Source organism: Nyctibius grandis, chromosome 4 (assembly GCF_013368605.1).
Source record: "Nyctibius grandis isolate bNycGra1 chromosome 4, bNycGra1.pri, whole genome shotgun sequence".
Lineage (NCBI taxonomy): Eukaryota > Metazoa > Chordata > Aves > Nyctibiiformes > Nyctibiidae > Nyctibius > Nyctibius grandis.
Window position 1 is genome coordinate 74,077,817 of NC_090661.1, and position 17,913 is coordinate 74,095,729.

At 36.6% G+C, this 17,913-nt stretch overlaps 1 protein-coding gene across 3 annotated transcripts in view; it reads right to left on the reverse strand.

Moving 5' to 3' along the window:
* WAPL (WAPL cohesin release factor) overlaps positions 1 to 17,913 on the reverse strand; it is a 157,835-nt gene that overhangs the window by 37,469 nt on the left and 102,453 nt on the right. For all 3 annotated transcript variants that reach the window (XM_068398107.1, XM_068398106.1, XM_068398108.1), the window contains 2 exons: positions 10,895 to 11,944; positions 5,326 to 5,444 (listed from right to left, as the gene is read on the reverse strand). In XM_068398107.1, coding sequence (XP_068254208.1) covers positions 5,326 to 5,444; positions 10,895 to 11,944 — 1,169 coding nt within the window. The remainder of the gene's footprint in view (positions 1 to 5,325; positions 5,445 to 10,894; positions 11,945 to 17,913) is intronic.

The following is a 17,913-nucleotide window of genomic DNA, read 5'->3' on the forward strand; positions in this document are numbered from 1 at the left end:
CTGGTTCAGCACTTGGTAACTAGAAATTAAGTGTTCTTCACACAGGAGTAGTTTAACACAGCCTTCCAATTTATCTGTCCAAAAACCACACTTTGAAATCTTGCACACGGTTCTGTACCTTGCTGGACACAAAACACAGCAGTTATTTGTAAAACCTGAATAAAACATGAAAAGCAATAGTCACAGAGTTATGACTGGATCAAGTTTTTATCTTGGACACAGAGTTCAGAAGCAGTCTGTTGGCTAAGCCATGTCTGAATTCAGCAATGATTTCATTCATGTATTCAACATACTGTCATGACAAAATCTATTAATGTCACTTGATCAAAGTAACGCATGTAATCCTGCTAACGCCAGCTCTGTTTAGTGAGCATTTCTCAGTTGCAATGTTGACTTAACCAGGTTAAGACGCCTTAATCTCTCTTCTTGGGTTCCCTCAACTGAGTGGATACAATTGTTTACAGTCTCCCAGTGAACCACGCTGAGATTTATGTTAAATGTTTCCTTTTAGTGTTTGTTTTTTGAACACAGATGCATTCCTCAATGCAGTTCAATAGACAACCTTGGGAATCCGAAGGAGCGAGTGAACAAGAGGGAGCAGGTGAGGCAAAAGGAGAGCAAAGGCAGTTTCACTAAATACTTCTGTCAGTATTTTTTGTCTTTTTCGGGCAAAATCAGGCCTTACAGTAAGGTGGGTTTTGGTGGGTTTGCGGTTTTTGTGGCTTTTGTTGTTGTTGTTTTTTAATGCATAATACAAGAAGACCTCAGCTTTTCCTGACAAATGCATTCCACACTAGTGGAGTAACTTTCAAGCAATGCCACTTTTAAAAACAAGGAAAGTGCTTTGCACAGAGAACTCCGTAGTCTAGTACGTGAGTGAGTGGCCCAAAGGAAACACTATGATAATCAAGTTAGTGGCAAAGAGGTTTTTCCATACCTTTTCCTGTACAACTCAATGTGTGCACAAGAGGGAAAAAAAAAGAGCACACTGCTGTAACGTTCTTCTTCCCATTCACTATGTACACGTGGGGAAATGCATAGAGAGTCACAAAACAGACATGTTTTCTAGAGCTAAGACCTCAACAAGAGAGTTTAGGGAAATTTCTGCAGGTATAGGAAGACAAGTGGATAAGAAAAAATATTTAAGCTAGTTTAAATTTGTTTATGAACATTCAATCCTCATTGCGGAAGTGAGTAGTTAAGGGAAATACAAAAATTTTAACTGAAGTCAGAAGTCATTAAGCAACAGACTAGCACTGAGGTTAGTTTTTCATTTGAACAGTAGTCCATGAATCACCAGTGTAGACCATCCAATGCAGTGAGTACTTTCTTTCTTATGTTACCAATCATAAAAAGTACACGTTTTATTCTCTCAAGAAAATGTCAGTCTTCTATAGGTGCTAAATTGCATTCTGTCAATCCTAGCATTGAAGCTTTATGAAACATACTCAGTGCAAAAAATACCAACATCTAAGAAATTAATTCCAAAAGACTTTTCTAAAGTTCACCTATTTTAAGGCACAGAAAAAAAAAAACCAAATCCTGACACAGCACTCAACTAATACCTTTAAATTTCATGCTACTTAGAGAAAACACAACACGGAGACTGCTTTTGGGTATGGCTACTTGAAAGAGACAGTGCTTTCTTCTGTTATACCTCCTTTGTCCCACTTCATGCGACATGGTAAGTCTCCCCATATGTCTTAGCAGCACTGAAGAGCCCTAACAGAAGGATTATAGCCTTCCCCCGCTCCCTGGCCCCTCAAGCTGAAAGGCTCCTGTACCTTTTAGTTATGATTTGCAACTCTCTTTACATTCTTGCCTTGGAATACTCAAAGGTAATCAGTATTCACCTTGTCTAGGTTGGCTTCCTATGGCCAGAGTCAGAACTAGGATCAGCACAGAGTTGCAGGTCACTCTTCGCCATACATTTCGAGTTTAAGAGCAGAGGACCATCCCAGAAAATCTGCAGTTCAGAGGATTTGGTGGTCCCAAATTACACGCTGGACAACAGAAATGCTGAACTGACAGTATAGCTCTGGCACAAAATACTAGGCAGAGTCATCAACTTCTAGGACTGATCAATCAAAAGATTAAGTTTGGGGATAGACTAGTTCTCTTTATCTTACGCTTCTCAGTTTTCTTTTTTCCAGGTTCCTATTTAGAGACATACATAGTTTGCATAAGACCATTGAGAACTGTTCCAGAGTATTCCTACAAAAACTGATTCTCCTCATTTGCTGACTCTAGTCCAAATCTGTGGAGATTCTGACCACAGCAACAACAAATTTCTTGTATACCTTACAGGTTTTTTGCCTGATAATTGAGAATTAGTTTCATCTGTAGAAGGGGAACTAAACTCAAAGGGACCAGCAGGTAGGCATATCACAGCCCCAGAGAGTTCTCCAACTTACATGCTAGAGCATGAGTTACTGAACCAGTCGAATTAAAATTGTAAACAGCTGCAAACAAACTTTTGCAGATGTTACTCATGTATGCTTCACACCCATAATTTGCAAGTCAAGTAATGCCAATATTTATGTACTGTAAGTACATAATTATGTTACTATGGAACATAATATTCCCTCTGTAACTCAGGCTCAGGATAAAGAGATTTAATTCACTTAAAAGCAGAATTCTGGTTGAGACTTCACATACCTATCATAATGTACACACTACTGCAACTTTTATACTCCTTATGTGTGTGAATAGTCAGCGATTTCAGTGAGACTCCTTATGTTCAAAGCAGTTCACTAAGTCAATAATGTCTGTAATCTTTTATTACACATACGCTCAGTTTCAAGAACTGGACTTTAACATTAGAGTACAATGGCAGGTTTCAAAAGCACAAACATAGGTGAGAGTCCTGCTGACTATGAACTGGAAAAAATACTTCAGCTTTCTGGATCTACTGAAGTATAACAATACCACTTGTTGCTTCCTGAATAACGGAGCTGTTTACTTTCCAGTTCAGTGTGACGCAAAGTGCCATACCTCTAACATCACCACCTAGCAGTATATAATTAATACTATATCTGCTAGTTTCTAATAAAATAAAAAAAAAAAAAAAGAAAAAAAGGTGATGAGACAGTGCAAGAAATTCCAGTTGGTTTTGGGTTGGGTTTTTTTTTGTTTTGGTTTGGTTTTTTTGTTTTGTTTTGGTTTGGTTTTTTAGATCATGCAGTTATTGTCAGGTTAATACTTTTAGTTCATTTTTTTTTCATTCCCAGAATGAAAATTCCCTTAAGATTCAACTGAGATTAAGAGTCTATATCTATAATTTAGAAAGATAATTATGGCGTCTCTAATTACCATCAGAACAAGCTTTACAAGCTTTTTTAGTAACTCCATCTAACAGTCATCTGAATAGAGCACACTGAAGTTTAAAATCTGAATCGCAATTACAGCAATTTCTACTTCTTGGTCCATTATATCACTAGAAGTCAAAAAGCCTGCTCAATTCTCACCTTAATAATTAAGTTTATTCCCAACTGAGAATTTTCTAGAGTTGAAACCATTTTCCTTCACATAGTATGATATTGCTGTAAGGTTTTTTCCCCACATAGTTTCATGATATATACATAAGAAATAAATTAAAACAGCTTTCATATAAACCCTCAAGTATTTCAAGTATAAAAATTAAACAAGAAACACATAAAATGCTATTATAGAATAGTATTTGAAGCATATAAATATTTAAACATTAAAAAAATTCCATATTTACCAGAACACATTAAAAAATGGTACAGTTAATTTTACATTGTCTGTACTTCTGTTTCTCAGTCTACTGTAACATGTTCACTGTCAGGAAGTTGATTTTTAAAAAATTATTATTTAATCAGCAGAAGCTGAGGAACTCTCATTTCAAGAAATACTATTTCAGTTATGAAAGGACTCTCCTCTTCAAGGACTTATCAACTGCCTGACTTCAAACTCTGAAAGCAAGAGTTAGTAGCCAAGAGCTCCCCATTCTGTCTAAAGTCATGAAGCAACAAGAAGCGATACTTTTTTTCTAAAGTGCATTACAACTGACAGTACTTACTGGTCACATGTCCCCCCAGATGAAAACACTCCCTTGCATGTTTTGAGAAATAAAACAAATTTGTCCTCCTTCCTCCACCCACAAATCCACATTTTTAAATGGAAAATGATTATGTATCAACACAGCTGGGAAGATAATAAAACTTCTGGTTCTGGAAGACCAAAAAAAAAGCCTTAAAAAATTACTTCAAGTGCTACTGTTGTGTAATACAATGAACACAAGTAATTAGCTACCTTTTTGAGAAATTTTAGTGTGTGATTTAATTATTAGAATGGTTTAGGAAAAATAACAAGGAAAATTTTTTTTAAAATTCTTAGGCTGCTGAACACATATAAAAAGATTGTTGCGTTAATATTTTAACGCACAACTGCTGGGTCTTGCAAAACTTACGGAACTCAAAGAGAAAGGAGAAATACAAGTGCATTTCCCTCTCCAGTTCCCTCTTTCTCTGTTACACCAGTTCTGGATTGCAACGATGGTGACACAGCTACTCTCTTTAATAGATAATAGGAATGTGTTAGGCAAAAAGTGTATGAAAAGGCCTTAAGGATTAGAAATGGGTATCCTGGACAACCACATCACCAAAACTTCATTTAATGGAGATTACATGGATCCCACTATTGCAGACTTTCACTTAATAGCTAAACACAATTTTTGCTGTATGCACATTTTAAAAGCCTCAAAATACTGAGTAACCTATAATAACAACAGTAAGATAAACCACACCTAGCACCAACAAAATGAATAAGCTCCATTCACACTATGAAAGGGCAAATTCGTACTGAATACTACATAGCTGGGGTATACGGAGAGCGGGATCTGGGGTTGCTTTTTTTTTAACTAAAAGAAAACTTCACTCTTCCACATTCTATAAATGTACTTGTCCGTATAAAGACTATACCAATGACAAATCTGAAGCTTGCAGAAAGGTTCAATCATATAATATGATACATATTTCTTGTGATACTGAAGAAAGCAGAAGGAAAAAAAAGCATTTAATGGTTCTTTGCTTTAACAATCACCTAGAAGGGAATGCATCTAGGTTGTACTTTAACCATTCCGCAACCCCAGACTTGCATCTGAAAAGTGAAATTCACAGTAATTGATACAAAAGTTTTGCTCTTGGAGGTTTTACTCTTCCAGATATAATCTTAAAAGCCAAATTATCTCAAGTGCAGATATACACTGGGACAAAAGCCCTGTTACATATATAGGAAGAAAGATCAATACTGAAGAGTTAATTAAAATAAGAACTTTGTCTTGGTCTCAGTATTGTTACTCACCCGCTTTGGCCCACTAAAAATCTTCCTGGTGTTTTCCTTAGATTTATCACCTTGTTTATTTGTAGATTTCTTATTGCCTTCAGGCACACCAGATGCATCCTCTGCAAACTCCAGAAGATCTGTAAAAGGTAAATATAGACATGAAACAATCATATTGAAAGCTGTTGAACTGCTAGAGCATTTCTGGCATCTGATGTTTCCACATGTATAGCTTCTGAGATTATATAATAAACAAACAATCTTCATCAGAAAAATCAGCTTTAAAGCCAAACATAAGTTCTGGATGGAGCTCAGGTTTATTGACTGTCATAATACACAAAAGATATGTTACAAGGTACATGGTCACAATTATTATAGCACCTCTTCCCCATTGTGTAAGCTTCAAGTTATTATTTCCCATTCTATACTCTTGTGAATCCAAGTTCCCTTTCATATGCGCTTACTTATGACTTACAGCTACAACTCTGAGCAGCAGATGAATTAAACAGTAGATAGAGTTTTTCAAAAGTGTAAGATTAGGAGATTTGGAAGAAGAGTACTTCCCACTACAATTACAGGACTGAAGAATTGATCCTACTTCACTTCTCATGAAGGCAGCCTGTTTATATTTGCTTATTCTGCTATAAACAGTATTAAAAAAATACTGTCATCAGCTGAGAAAGGAGTCAGCTAGAAGGAACTGCTGAAATGGCCTTTCAATGTATTCAATACTTGTCTTACCAGTAGTTCTAGCATTCAGTTTTGGGCTGTAAATCTTCAATTCACTGATCTAATTAAATTCTTGTCCTATTTTTTTTTCTTTAAAGTTGTGTTGTATTTGAAGCATTATCCCTTGGAGACAAGCGTATGTTCTTTTACTTGGCACAAACCAAAAGTTACCGTAAATTTCAAGGCGGAAATAAAGACAGGCACAGAGAAGCACTGTTTCATCTGATAAACAGTTTAGAAAACCGATCCATTCCAGAGGAGCTGCCACTATTTGAAAACTGCACTGCAAAAACACAAGCAGGCTGGGTCAGTTTCTCTAATCCCAAGTGCACGCACATCCAGTAAATAGGACCAGCCATGCGCCTAGGTAAGCAGGCAATCCAAAGCAAATCAGGCAAGCGAACTTCTAACACCACTCACAAGGACACAAAACTTATCTAGTTTGGGGAATTTAAGTATTCCTAAAATAAGGCTCAAAAGTTTCTTAAATTGCACTGTCTCTCTCATATGGATGATTCCGCTTCTCCCCTCCCCCCCGCCGAAAAGATGAGCATATTGACCTTTTTCTCAATATGGGAGCACGTAAGGGCTTCTCTCTTCTATCCAACCATTTTCAAAGCATTTATAATCTTTGAGATAATTTGCCTGCCTCTGATAAAATTGGAAAGATGTTCAAAGACCAACTAGAGGGGAACACCACAGTAAATTTCCTGAGGAAAAACAACCCAGTTTTGTTTTAGTGCCTGAGGGTAATTCTGCAGATTTTGAAGCCCAAACAGGACTCTGCCTTTGAGGGCTTTGATGTACTCTTAACTGGCTAAAAATATTTACCTAATTAAGGTAATACAGTTTTTGGGAAGATGCAAAGGAAGAAAAAAAAAATAGGGCAAATTTGCTCACCAGAAATGAACTGAGTGCTAGATGCTGATATACAAAAGCTATTTTATTATCCAAAAAGATGATAGGAATCTCATCTTGATCACCGAAAGGAAGACGAGTGCATGACACAAGGGTTTAGTTGTATATCAGAACTGATTTACAAAGCAAAAGGCTAAGCTGTGATACTTACACTACAATAACAGGACTATACTACTATAATTTAAATCAAGAATACTGTAGTTCATCATTACTATACTGCTTATGAGATACATAGTGAAGAAGATGAACAAAATAAAATTAAGCATGCTAGAAAAGACAGATCTTCATACCTTCCTTTAGCAGAAGGTTTCCGGGCAACTGCTCTATCCTGTTTATGTAAATCTACATAGAGATATGAACAAGTTTAATTTTAGTCAGCATTTTCTCTTTTTTTTTAATGCCTGTCACTTTCTGTAATAGTTTTATTGGCATTGGCCAAAATGAAATGTAGTAAAACAAGAATTAACATAGTCCTAGGTATCCCAGTTGAACAGGTGGGAAAGAAAGCATTCTGGGATTACAAGTTCAAAAGTTAAATATTTTAGAAATTTTAGTGACCACCCAAACTACTGTCAACCATAGCAGGACCTTTAGAAAAAAAAGACAGAAATAAACTGATACTTCTGCAAATAACTGTGCTATAACACCATCGCAAAGATACAGGTTTGCTCTTCAAAACTGAAGCTTAAGTTATTTTTGGTTAAGCCTTACTCCTCTTTGTCATTAGTTCAGACTTCTCTTCGCTGCAACTCCCCATTGATTAATATAGTCAAGTAATTAAGTCATTTTCCTCTGGTATTAAAAGCTTCTCTTTACTAGAGTCATTCTGTACTCTGGCTAGCGAAATGACAGAGGGACTGTTTCAGATCTAGAAAAGTCTCATCAGTACTTTTAGCCCCTAGCATTCTGGCAGACTACAGCTGGAAGGCTCACAAGTGAAAGGGGGCTTTTGCTTCACTGGGCTGCTACACCGACTTCATATGAGAGAATTTTAGATTGCAATGGCAAAAAAAAAAAATGGCAACTTTAACTAGAACTCAAAGCTTCACCAAAAGTCTCAGCCTTATAAAGTTATGAAGTACCTTCATTAAAAAGAAAAGTCTGTGAACAGCATCTAGGAATTTAAAAACCAGAGCATCTCATGGCTTGGGATTTTTTAGGTTTTTGTTTGTTTGGCTTTTGTTTGGGTTTTTTGATGGTTTTTAACTATTTCTGCAGGCAAGCCTATTGTACAAGTGAACAGAAGAGACTTCAGTGAAAGACAGTCTAACTAAAAAAGTATTGTCTACTTTGCATTTTTTCTTGCACTAACAATATTGTCCATCTAGTCTTTGGGGCTTCCTTAAATTTCATTTGCAGAAACATTTTAATATGCATTATTAAACTTACTTTCCCCTAGCTATGAGCTACTAGACTGGAAGGAAGAGTCCATTTCCAGTTCAGTTTGAAAATCTTTGTATTATGTTTTATACTAAGATTCTAAAATATGTTTTATAAAAATAGGCCTAGATTATGGTAAGTAACCAGATCAGTATTATGGTAAAATTTTGTAAGACTAACAGAAAGCATCAAATCTCTTTAAAAACTATGTCATATAACATTCCTTACACACAGAACACCAAAATCAGTCTTAGCAATTTCCAGGCCTGGAATTCAGAGAGGCAATCTGGCAATGAGAACACTGGATTTAATTTATTGATTAGTACAAAATACAATAGCACACACAGAACTCAGGTAGCATTAGCACCTCTCAGTATTGTTTGTAACTTCAGGAAACGGTTTTATTGCACAAGATGTTCTGAAAGCTTCTTCTGAGGCTTGGATTCAAAACTAGCATTTTCCATGGATGCAGATGTCACTTTTTTTCAGTATGCAAAGGTGGTACCTCACAGCAATGTCACGTATTTTATCTCAACTTCAGGCTTAGATCCAGAAGTCCTTGACAAATTCTCAGCATCACTTTATTTAAGGACCTTAATATTGCTGTTCTGAGTGATCATGATGCTCAAAATTTTCAAAGTTATGAGAGAAGACAGCATTAAATATATCAAGGAGTCAATTTTAGGGCAACATCAGACTTCCTGTCTTTACAATCTGTACAACAGGATTGAACTAGGGAATGTGCTGCAACTTAGGGAAACAACTTCAAGTCACCTTTTCAATTTTCAGAAGAAAAAATGCAAGCCAAATCTCACAGTAGCACAAAAGAGGAACCAAATGAGCAAAAGAGATGCAAAATAAATGGGCAGCACCTCTCAGCAGAGGCACAGTGAGGCAGCTCTTACCTGAGAAGCGTATTTAAGAAACTAACAAAACACAAATTTACATCTAGCTGTGCCGTGGGAATCTCTTAGGAAAATATTTCAGAGAAATAATCTGTGATACCTCAGAGTATAATGGTCTCCTTGGCGAATGTAGTGCTGAATGCAAACTGTAGATATTTTGAGACTCCAGAGAACAGCAGCTGAAAGGATTATTTGATGGGTCAGCATCTCAGCTGCATTAACTGTATAAAGGATTTTTTTTTTCCTTGGAATATATGGCTGAACAAAGACTCGTCAGAGAAAGAGACTCAGATGGAGTATTTCATAAGTGGCCCTGTAAGTTAAACCCATTTTCCAAAGAGGCTGGAATGCAAGTGTCTCATCATAATTAAATTTTATGAAAACAAATCAAGTTGGTTTTTTTTGTTTGAAAATACAGTCTTCTCATATAAGATCAGTATCAATTTAGCCCTTTTAGAATTTACAAAAAAACCTAGCAGCTACATTTACCTTTGATTAACAGGCTTACAGACAATTCCGTTTTTTAGAGACCCCTATAATCCGAACAAAGAATAAACATCTTTTCCTATGAAATTTTATTTCTGGATTATATTAGCAGAAGCTATTTATAGGAAAAAACAGCTTCTCCAACATTTGCAAGGCTAGACTTGAGTCCTCCCCTTCCCCATCACAATGAAATACATCTTGCCAAAGTCTTAAAAATGTAACAACTTCAGTGAATGGATAAAATCTTCTCATGTTTCATGCTCCAAAATGGAGGACCAAAAAGTTCCCTAGAACAGTAGCAGTGTTTTGAAATACTTACTCCAACATGCATGATTCTTTGACATTAGACTTTTTCAAAAAGAAAAAGCTAAAAGAAACCTTTCACCAAAGTTATTCCTTTTCTTCTTCACCAACAGACCTCAACCTTGATCAAAGTCATTACGTGGGACTCAACTGATCACCAAGCAAATCTAATTTTTCAAAAGCATTCAAACACCAGAACATGGTCAGCAAATTCTGTCTGAACAGTTTTACTCATACGTGTGTGTGTGTGTACACATACATACACACATGCACACACACACATGTACCACCTATGCAGAAGATAGAGAAATTTGAAAACTGAAAGCAAAAGGAGAAAAACATCACTATGTAGAGGCACATTCAAAGCCAGTCATCTGACTGGTACTCCATGGGTCCCCAAAGCCTCGCCCTTGAGCCATGCATCCTCAGGTAAGACAGAACTTGAGAAAGGTCCAAATTGTTTACAAAGGCGTTCAAAACCAAAAAAAGGAAAAAGACACTTCACATCTCTAAGAGCTACTTCAATTTCTGCACTCAGCTCTCATTCTGAGTTGATGTGGAGCTTCTGTGGGAAGATATCTACCTTCCAGGCATAGGTACTGTATGCTCAACACACCAAAAAGGTAACAATCTTCTGTTCAGAAAGAAAAAACTCCTCCTCTGGCAAGAGATCAAGGGGTATAAAGCATAATTCAAGACAGCTATGAAACACCAGACAGGACCACAGCAGAAACAAGCAGATTTAACTTTTAGATTTCCAAATCAGTAGTACTGTTCAGCAAACTCCTGGGTATAGTGCAAAAAGAACAAAATATAAAGGTGAGCTAAATTTAAATGTTAAGTATCTATTCCAGAAGACTACTTCTTACCTGCATTAGTAGTGAGCTGGCTATCCTGGGAACAGTTTTCACTGCCGTCAGAGGTTGACTGTAGCGAAGAAGATGGTGCAGTTCTACTTCGTTTTTTGTTCGCTTTCCTTTCCGCTACCTGCCACTCTTCATCTTCATCCTCACTTTCACTCAAGTCATCAAACCCAAAGTACTTAATTTTGTAATTGGAACTCCCAGAACTTCTAGAGGCACCTTCATCTCCCCCTCCCTCATCTTGATCATCAAACCCAAAAAACTCTAATTTGACATCCTTTTTGGATTTGGTATTGCTTGGTCGAAACCTGGTTGTGGTTTTTGTAGTAGCAATGTCTGCTTTTTTTCTTAAGCGTCCAGCTTCTCCCAAGTCAGTAGGGGCTGCTGTGGTAAATTCATCGATTCGTTCCATGGTATCCTGTATAGTAACATTACAAACTGACAAGCAAGATGGATGTAGAACAGTGTAGTCTCTAGTCCGTCCAACCGTCCCTCTAAAACTGGTCCCACTACTTAAAGACACTTTTCTTGCTGGGTTCAGACCATCATTATTTGACTCGTTGTTTGTTTTGGATAAAGACTGACTAGCGCCATCCATAAGCTTGTCAAAACTTGCTGCCCCCTGCGGTTTTGCTTTGTTGGATCGACAATATGTCCTACAGTTGCTTGGCCTAGGAATAGTTTGCAAAAGTTCTTCACTAATGGCTTCCTTTGGATTTTCAGTATCTTCTTTATCACACTCCTCATCCTTGTTCTTCGTTTCTGAGAGATGTTCACTGTCAAAATCTAATACATACTCTCCAGTTCTGGTGTCTTCAGTTTCATCCTCCCATTCATACAAGTGAGTTCTTAATGGCCCCTTCATCTGAGATGTTTCTGATGGAGAGTCTGCTGTTTTTCCGATGTGGGAGTCCCAAGAATCAGGCAAGTCCTTAGCTTCAACGTTGTATCCAGAAGTGTCTGTAGGTTCAGCATTGGTTTTGTTACTGTCTTCAGCATTCTCATAGACGAAATGGCTATTCTTCTCATTATCTTCATTCAAATTCTGTATTTTATCTACAAGAAAAGATTAATTTATTACTAGAAAGGATTATTAAAGAAAATTATCACCTTAGCAGGCAACTTTGAAAAGTCACAATATAACAGCAAATATTCAGCGTTCAATGACAAAAACCATTAAAGAAGTCCTTATCCTCCTGGTTTATGCTGACATACTTTTTAAGCCTCCCAGTTTAAAAATTTTTGCTATAATAAAATCTTCTCACCATTTCTAGCAAAAATATACACTAACTTGAAATAAGCATCACTTCAAACACATGTGCATCATGAAAAAAACAAGAGTAAACCCTAAATACAACCACTTATTTATCTATAGAACCTACACAAAAAAGGAGAAGCCTGCAGCGAAATTTTCAGTGAAGTCGATCACCATTCAGTGTTTCACACAAGTGACTTACAGTGAATGACTAGAGATAAAGAGCAATTATAAAGCATTTTCTAATGATATAAGAAAAAAAATTCATTCCTGTACATAGGTTCTAAGTGTTGTATTTTATTTTTATGTAAATATACCCCCCCAATCCTTGTTTACATCAAGCTATTAAAACTACACTAGTGTTTCAGATGGAAGTTTTGAGATATAGATAGTGTTCGATTTGCTTCAGATGCGCTACTTTAAGTACTTCTTGCTTTTGCATACAACTTGAAAAGAACAGGTAATATCACTTGGAACACAAAACATGTATGAATCAATGAATTAGCTAAGTACGTATATATTCATTTTTAATACTGCAAGATGCATTATAGTAGCCTACTGTAGTCAGGAAAGGGGATGCATGAGCAGGTTAGAGCTGTTCCTTCAGATATTCCTGGTCTAAGAACTAGATAGCAGTGAGGCATCATCACAGTTGAAATGAAAACCAGCACGGGCCACAGAACCTACCGATGAAGTTAAGTAAATTTGCTGAACATTATCCTCTAATTCACTCCCTATTGCAGTAACTGTACAGCTACTAAAACCAGTGAAAGTAATCCACTAATATATCTGTACTAAAAATGCTACAGTCCCTGTTACAAGCTGTGTCATAAGTTTTAATCAACGTACCCTGAACAGAACAGCACACAACCTCAGCAACTGTAATTTTATTTTGCTGCTTCAAATGAAAATATTTGGACTTCCAGAAGAAATACAGAAAATGCAATTCTCATCACAATTTTAAATTAAATCACTTCTGAAATGCATGTTTTTACACTGAACTTCTACAGATCTGAAGAAGAGCTACTGCCAAAAGTTAGTTTTGCACTTCTCCAACCCATAGCCACACCTGCACCTTATGCTGTCAAATAGAAATTCCACTGTAAGAATCAGTTTTCCTAAGATTTGTTTCCAGCCAACCATCATCCACACAATAGTAATGCCAGGGAAGACAGTACTAAGTCTTCCACTTGTTGTCCTCTGAACTGGTAGGGAAACCAGTGCCTTTGGTTTCCCTGAGTACCAACAAAAGCTCAGTGGATTTCATACCAGGGTTTCATGAAGATTGCATCTGCATCTGCCATACTCTGTTGCTGCGCCTCATACACACACAAAGATACCTAGAAATACAAGTGTGTTATTTCCTGGAAACAAGATGAGCAGAAATTTCTTAGAAACTTCTGTGAGACAGCATAACCAAACACAGGAACCAAGGTGTCTACCGTTACTATCAACACTCACTGTACTGGCTGCCTGGGCCAGGAGAAGCAAGATAAGAAGTCTGACTGGAATGCAGAAGACCTTAATGCATAGGAGAGTAGCACATGATGAGATAAACTGGAGAAACAGAAGCAACCGGGACAGGGATGAGTAGGAAAAAAATGCTAGAAGAGAACACACTTAGAAGACACAGGCGCAGAACGCTACAGTAATAAGAGGCTCCGCTGGCAGAATGCAGCCCCCAAGGTTCAAACTCATGAGGCAGCAAATGCTTTCTAAACTCACCAGTGAAATGAAGGCTTTAGCATCCTTTAGCACTAGTCCTGACTGCATTAAACTTCATCTGCTACCATTTACCCAAGTGGCACAGAAGTTTAATAGCACTGATCAATAGGCTTCAACCTTCCTGATGAGGAAAGTGAGAATCAGTACTGTGCCAGGGACTTCTGTTCATTTGTTTTCAAATTAAAACAGCACCATCTAAATGCCATCGTTGCACATATGGTTTATAAAAGAACTTTAAGGTACAAGCAGAAAATTCTAGTAAAAGAAATGACTACCAAGTCAAGTTTTGCAGGAAATTGGTTTAATCCAAGCTGAAATTCCTCAGGAAGACAGGACAAGTCATATCTCACAAACTGCATCTAAGCTTTCTGGGAGTCCAGCTGGATGCCTGTCACAGAAGTTCACATACTCAGTTCACATAAATTCAGTCCTAGCCATCTCAGTGATGGAATCTCGTTTAGTCTTTTTCAGTATCAGTAAGTTACACAAGAAATCTTGTTAGTCCTGTTTCAATCTCATGCTTGTGATAATCTAAGAGGCCCCACCAAAATTAATCTTTCTATAATCAAAGAGTGAGTTCGACAGTGTACAGTATGCTCCTTTTCCTCCATATGTTTGATGTTATTGTGCAACTGAAGACTACCATAATACTTGGGCATGAAAACCAGCAAATTAAACTCAAAAAATTTTTGGACTTTCTTGCTAAAATACACTCTTTTGCAGCCTCACCACTACTGTTCCATATCTGAGTGCATATTTACTTGAACTAATAAAGTCTAAGCAATATTTAAAATAAGTACATTTAAAATATGCCCATCTGCTTACTAAACGATCCTTTACTGAATTGTTACGAAGAAGTTTCAGCACACTTATCTGGAAAGGGAAGGGTTTTTCCATCCTAAATCTGGGATTTTAAAGAGCCGCATTTCATACCAGGACCAAATTAAATCTCATTTTCCCAGGGAAGAACTAGAATACATGTTCTAGAACATAGAATATGAATAGATGAATATTCTAGAACTAGAATACATGTGTGTATGCACATTACAACCCAACAGTCAAATAATTCAGGAATCTGTTTTGAGATGAGAAAAGATTAAATTTAATTTTACATTGCCTTAGCTTGAATCATTATCATCTCAGCTACAGTCTGTACTCTCAAGCAGAAAAGATGATGAACACATCAAGCCTGGAAAACAGACTAAAGAGGCCAGAGATATATAAAAATACATACAGCTCATACACACGAGTAACACTGACAAAAAAATAATGGAAAAAATTACCAAGGTATCTGTCTCCAAAGAAACATCAACTATTCTGAAAAAAATTGTTTGGTTTTGTTTGTTTTTTGTTTTTTTTTTTTAATTTATCTACACTCTGCTACTAGCACATCACAAAAATCATTACGACCCTATAATACATACTTTCACATAGATTCTCTTAAAATCCAGAGATTTTTAATACGCAAAAAGCAAAGATATTAATGGAGTGCATATTTAAGTCCTTCACTTAAGATCACTTCATCTAAAGCACACTCCCTGAGTTCTCCTGTTCATTCATCAGTTCTGAAGCAGTGTTTAGCAGTTGAAACCACTTTACTTTTTCAGTCCCTTGCCAAGAAGTTACTCTGTCAGTAACCAAGAGCTACAGCCATCCTCTACTAGGTCTTTGAAAGAAACATGATCCTTACGACACTCATACCAACTACAATGCTGCTTTTAGTTAAAAAAGTTCTTCTAACATGCATCAGATATTTCACCAAGTAATAATAATTCCAAACAGATAACTAAAATTCACTCTTAATGAAAATATTAATTTTGATGATGTAGTTACATACACTGAAAAACTATTCTACAAATTGTTCTAGAATATTTTAGAATGTGCTAAAATTAGCCTAATATTTGTAGGACTCTGAGCAAGCAACACAGTCCCATCTAGTCATCTGTGACCTATTAAGGGAACAAAACTTTCTCCTCTCTTATTGCACCAGCCTCATTTGGACAAACTGAGGCATCACTTGAGATACGCATCATGACAAGAACAATCCTTCTTCACATCTATTTTCTCAATTTCAACTTTTCTGTACTTGCTGCACTGAGGTTGTTACGGAGTGGCTCCTAGTCTCATCTCCAATTTCACACTTACCCAACCCGCCTGCTCTTTTCCTCGTGCTTGTTCCCAACAGTCCCAAGTACAAAACTGAGGAAACTGAGCTAGCTATTAACTCCTCAATGCCAGTCTCCACCGCCTCTAACAGAACCACCAAAAACACACAGGTACCTCAAGGCGTGAGCACACCTGCATATTAGTAAAATTTGATCAGACTGGGTTAAGGCAGTAGCATCATACATCTAGTCCTTCCAGCCTTTAATACCTTGTTTCTCTTCATCTGTAAATGTGAGTACAATCACTTTCTCCAGTCAGCTCAGCTGACTAGCAAATAACAAACCCATTCTATCCCAGTCAAACAGCTTTATTGGTGGTTTATTACACATCCAAGAAATGATCTTAAAAGCCAAACACTCATCATTAACAGCTCTTTCTGTAACAGTAGGACTTTTGTTGCCTTTGTGTAAGCTATGCATCGTTTTAAGTATGTGCATAAGTAACTTAGAATTTTGAGTTGTCTCTGAAACGACTCCACAAGTATCAACAAAATGTTACATCTCATATTGCACTCTCAGCTAGTAATTTAATACAGCACACAAAGTTACCCTGAAACAGCAAACGTACTAGTTAACCTCCTCCTTCATTTTGCGCCTATCACATGCCGAAGTTTTAAAACCACCCAGTACTTCAGAAGTCCTAGTTACTGCAGCAGGGAGGTTTTTACATCTCTCATAATAAGCAAGGCTGATGGCAAATGTAACCAGGGAACTGTTTACTGTTTACCAGGTAGAAAGTTTGGCTTTAAAACCAGATCATCATAATGCATATGGGGAAAGCTAAACAGTGACATTTAGAGGAATACGTCCTCAAAGGATACTTTGTCAAGCCACTGTTTTTATTTCATCAGTGGGTCAACAGCTGTCAGACCGAAGCTTCTATACCAGAAATTACTGCAAATCACCTGCTAATTGCCCAAAGGTGTACAATACCAGCAATTCCAATAACCTTGATTTTAAAAATTACTATATTTATCTGTAGTAACTATTACAGCAGCATGACTGTAGGAAACATTTTATTTACAGATACAGAAAGCGGAGAGAAAATAGGAGAAAATAAACTAATTTTTAATTATTAGATATTCTGTAGTTCAAGAGAATCATGTAATTTCTCCTCCCACTTTTACCTGCAATTAGGCTCTTTTGGGGCTCAAACACCAGAATAAGTCTCCCAAATTATTCCAAACCAGCAATAGCATATAACTATATAATTCACCAGAAACTTTTTTTTTGCCAGGTACTAGCACAATATTCCTAAGAAACATAATCTTCTGTAGTAATCATGACTTGTTTTCTATTTAAATCTCTATAACTTAATTACCAGAGTAAAAGAGAACCAATCTAAATGACTGGCAGGTCTAAATTAAACGTTAACTGATGAAGAAAAACATCCACATATTTATACGTACCTCTTGCTTTATTTTATGCTCTAGTTTATGTCAGTAGCAAGATAGGGATGTCTTAAGTATTGCAGATGAATAAAAAAAAGTAGTGAAACTTCTACTCTTTCCTACCAAACACATTGAGATGTTTACACACAGAGATGCACTTCACAAAGCTGTATTTAAGTGATTGTGATGATTATTCTCTGAGTGAGCTTTGTAAGATGACCATTAGAGGCAAAAATTCAAGTTCATACACTGCAAGATATTAAATTTATATAAAGTAATAGTTTATATTCCTCTAGATATATGAACATGTTCAAACAGTGGGAATGTAACAGTTCTCAAAAACCCACTGCTTTTCCAGTAAAAAACCCTTGCTTTTTCAGTAATAAACCTATAAACATTAAACAAATGCACATCTAGACATTATATCATTTAGACTAGATGGATAGAATGAGAATACTCTGTTCATATCTTTTTTAAAAAAATACATAT